The sequence below is a fragment of the Aricia agestis genome, chromosome 2, assembly GCF_905147365.1.
Source record: "Aricia agestis chromosome 2, ilAriAges1.1, whole genome shotgun sequence".
Taxonomy (NCBI): domain Eukaryota; kingdom Metazoa; phylum Arthropoda; class Insecta; order Lepidoptera; family Lycaenidae; genus Aricia; species Aricia agestis.
This window is the reverse complement of record NC_056407.1, coordinates 187,865-191,873: the sequence shown is the minus strand read 5'-3', so window position 1 is coordinate 191,873 and position 4,009 is coordinate 187,865. Positions and strand designations below refer to the sequence as shown.

At 36.5% G+C, this 4,009-nt stretch overlaps 1 protein-coding gene across 2 annotated transcripts; it reads right to left on the bottom strand.

Annotated features, from left to right (window-relative positions):
- Window positions 1-300: 300 nt before the first annotated feature.
- On the bottom strand, window positions 301-2,460 carry LOC121739593 (L-2-hydroxyglutarate dehydrogenase, mitochondrial). Of its 2 annotated transcripts, XM_042132087.1 has the most exons (5): window positions 2,309-2,460; window positions 2,239-2,275; window positions 1,279-2,148; window positions 972-1,192; window positions 301-799 (listed from the first exon to the last, which is right to left on the bottom strand). In XM_042132087.1, exons 1-5 carry the CDS (start codon window positions 2,343-2,345, stop codon window positions 639-641), a joined length of 1,326 nt encoding a protein of 441 aa, XP_041988021.1. In that variant the 5' UTR covers window positions 2,346-2,460; the 3' UTR covers window positions 301-638. The 2 variants fall into 2 exon arrangements, with proteins under 2 accessions (XP_041988021.1, XP_041988019.1); XM_042132085.1 differs by having other exon boundaries at window positions 2,239-2,460.
- Between the last annotated feature and the right edge of the window lie 1,549 nt (window positions 2,461-4,009).

The following is a 4,009-nucleotide window of genomic DNA, read 5'->3' as shown; positions in this document are numbered from 1 at the left end:
TGAAAAAACATTTTCCAGTAGACCAAACTGTAAATCTAAACCATTCTCGAATCTCCACGAACACACACAAAAAATTTCATCAAAATTGGTCCAGTCGTTTAGGAGGAGTTCAGTCACATACACACGCACACAAGAAATATATATATTAAGATTATCATATCTCCTATGACTTATAGTAATATCATTGATTTTTCTTAATAATCACAATATTTTTATCACATTATGTAAGTAATATACTTACCGAGTAATATTATAAAAAAATAGCTTTTTAAAAATAATATCAACGAAAATCTAACAGAAGAGTACAAAAATATAATATTTCATGAAATCAAAATATTATGCAGATAAGTGTTTATAATGGCCAACCAAACCAACAACCAGCTTGTTGCTATGGCCTATGAGGCTATCAATTTATCACAAAATAAATACTTAATATTCAGTTCTTTATGCTTTGATATCACAATGTTATAATTATAACATAATATTATTGTCTCAACACTCAGATTGAAATAATTTTATTGATTGCCAACATTTTAGAATCTCATAGTATTATCGAAAATAATGACAGTATTATTATTTTTAATTACATGGAAGCCTTATAATGGTAATAATATTATATAAGTTATAACGAATCTTACTTAAAGCTGAAATTGGTGTTTTATTTTGTCGGCGATCATCTGGGCGATGGCGAGGGAGGAGGTGGCGCCGGGGGAAGGGGCGTTACGACAGTGCAGCACGCGGCTGCCGATGGCGCCCGACCCAGCCTGCGAGTCGAACACGAAGTCTTCTATCAGAGTGCCTGGGATTCATTCAAAAATGTTTCATTAGCAATTTATTATGTTAGATAATGAGGTTTACTATGCAATATGTAGAGTATACGTGACTCGATACTCTTGATACTTGATACAGTAAGTATTAAAATTAAAAAAAATCTATTAGCAATCTTGGTTTGTAATAATTTTGTGATGTACCGTCTTTTCCCATGGCTTGCGCTCGAACCCCCGCAGGCCCTCTTTCTACATCATTTATTGTGATGTCTTGTATATATCGCTGTACTTGCAGAACTTGTAAGGGCATTATGACAGACCTCCCCATTTCCTTTAATCCGAACCCTGCATACTTAAGGGCCATCTTTCTAAATCCATTGAAAGTTAATATATCCTTCAGCTCCTTTGTATTTACATCACCCCACCTGTAACCATGGTTTAATTACCTCTATAAATATTACTTTTCATAGATGTAACTAGTGTGAATCGTTGCTCTAGTATACTAACATACCTGTAGCCCTCTTTACAGAACGCCAATATTGCATTTGGACCTACGATAACTCTGCCATCAATTCTTGGGGTCAAATGAACTCCCAGAAATGGAAACCTCGGGTCCGGAACAGGATAAATGTTTGTCTTTGTCAAATGGCTCTTGTCAGATTTCAAGTATAAATATTCACCTCTAAATGGTATGATCTTTGGCTCCTCGGGGCATCCCGTCATAACTGCAACTGTGTCCGAGTGGAGGCCACAGCATGTAAGTACATATTTAGCATACACCTCATTTTCTTTATTATCTGTTATTATAACTGGGTAATCGGCATTGGGGCCATTTACAAATTTATTGACATGAAAATTGAGGTAAGTTTCACCACCACAATCTTCGAAATCGCGAACATAAGACCTGGTCACCTCCCCCCAGTCCACGATGCCAGTATGAGGGGACCACAGTGCCTGTATGCCTTTACAATGAGGTTCCACTTCCCTTAGTTCCCTACTATCTAGCATTCTTATATCTTTAACTCCATTTTTGATACCACGCTCATATAGATCCAGAAGACGTGATAGTTCGTTTCTGTCTGTAGCAACAATCAATTTCCCACATTTCGAATACTTGATTCCCTTTGAGTCAAAATATTTGTATGATAACTCGAGACCTTTAACACACAATTTTGCTTTCAATGAACCAGGCTTGTAGTAAATACCGGCATGAATAACTCCACTGTTATTGCCACTCTGATGTTTAGCAAAATCATTCTCCTTTTCTATGAGGGCGATCTTTAAGTTTGGATGTCTCATCATAAGTTCTCGTGCCGAAGCAGATCCCACTATACCACCTCCGATTACTACGAAATCGTAGCATTGTTTCCCCGAAATAAACCTTAAATAAACACATAGTATTAAGTATGTCAATCTATAAAAGTGCAAATGAGTAAAGTAGCGAGATTAACTAAATAATTACACATCTTACCGGGAAATGCTTGCTGTGACAAACTTGTGTTCGGCTCTCCTTGTGAGTATAGTATTCGTTGGTTCGGCTTGAATAGGACAGCCACGAAGTTTACGGAGTGCGAACATGATTCTTCATAAATTAAAGGGGCTGACGAGTTCTATTCTAAATTAGCAGATAAAAACTGGGAAAAATCCTACGAATAATAAAAACTATTTATTATTCGTAGGGAAAACGCATTGATTTATGGTATACTTAATTAAAATATGCACACTAATTATTATTCTTCAAAATAAGAACGTAGCCTGTACCGTACAGATAACAGCTGAAGCTTTACGTAGGTATTCAAATAATAATTTATATTTTTTTAAATAAGATGTGAAGGTCATTGAGGTACTATTAAAGGCCGTATACACGATCGGTTCCAATCACCAACAGAGGTCACCTTGGTAGGGTTGGAACAAAAATCAACCGTGTAGACGCTTGTTTTTGGTTGACCAACCAAATAACCTTCAATAACCTTGGTAGTGAGCGCATCTCTCACGACCAATGTCAAATAGAGAACATTGAGTTGAAACGCAACCGTGTAGACGCTTGTTGGCGCTCAGTCGCACATTGATCGTCGGATGCGTTGCATGTGGTGTGTAGCGCCAGTAGCCAAAAATCCTAACGTTGCTATTAAACGTTCTTCCACAGACACAGCTTTTCGCATCAATTATTACAAAACAAGACACAGGTCTTATAACTTGTTTTGTAATTAAGGGTCGTATCATTTCTAATAATTCGTTGAAAGAATTTTCGTCCATTCTAAAATTCCCCATATTTTTAAAATGATTAAGTGGCTCGAAGTTTTTCTTTCTTTTAACCACAGTTTCATCTACAACCGTCTTTTTTTTACGTTTTTTTTCATCGCATATACAAGCCAGCACTATTGCGGTCTTTTGAGGTTTAGATAGGTAGTGATCCCATTGTTCACTTTTCCACAGCCTAGCCAAGACAGACGAGTTGATTTACGTGTAGATAGAGATTCAACTTTGTTGACCCAACCAAGGTGACCTCTGTTGGTGGTTGGAACCGATCGTGTATACGGCCTTTTAGGTACTTTATCTATGATGAAGGTATTATAACAGCTGACACTTGACAGGTTTTGCTGGGAATACGAAAGAGTGACGTTGTGTTTTTGTATTACCTATCTGTCTATCTATTTAATAGTACCTACGTGAGAGAAAAAGTGCTCGTTTCATTTTTTAAATGTCAGTGTCAGTGTGAATGTCATGTTCTAAAATCTGTTTTAGAACATGACACTCACACTGACACTTATTTTTAACTTTGCACATGCGCAATGTGCATTGAAAAACGAAACGAACACGACTGTCGACTAAATTGAAAATGGATTATTGTTTTTAGGGTTCCGTAGCCAAATGGCAGAAAACGGAACTCTTATAGATTCGTTATGTCTGTCTGTCTGTCTGTCTGTCTGTCTGTCTGTCTGTCCGTCCGTGTGTCACAGCCACTTTTCTCCGAAACTATAAGAGCTATACTATTAAAACTTGGTAAGTAGATGTAGTCTGTAAACCGCATTAAGATTTTGATACAAAAATGGAAAAATTACCAAAAATTTTAGGGGGGATAGGTACAACTGAAACAAAAAATTTTTTTTTCGTCTAACATATGCGTGTGGTGTATCTATGTATAGGTCTTCAAAAATCATATTGAGGTATCTAATATCATTTTTTTCTAATCTGAATAGTTTGCGAGAGAGACTCTCTCTTAATTTATTTACTCTTTTTTT

What these genes read in the sequence shown, in the direction of transcription:
- LOC121739593 (XM_042132085.1), bottom strand. Translation starts at nt 2,345, where the DNA reads ATGTTCGCACTCCGTAAACTTCGTGGCTGTCCTATTCAAGCCGAACCA. An exon ending in TTCTGTAAAGAGGGCTACAG is followed by an intron (nt 1,193 to 1,278) that starts GTATGTTAGTAT and finishes CCATGGTTACAG; the next exon opens with GTGGGGTGATGTAAATACAA. An exon ending in GCAAGCCATGGGAAAAGACG is followed by an intron (nt 800 to 971) that starts GTACATCACAAA and finishes AATGAATCCCAG; the next exon opens with GCACTCTGATAGAAGACTTC.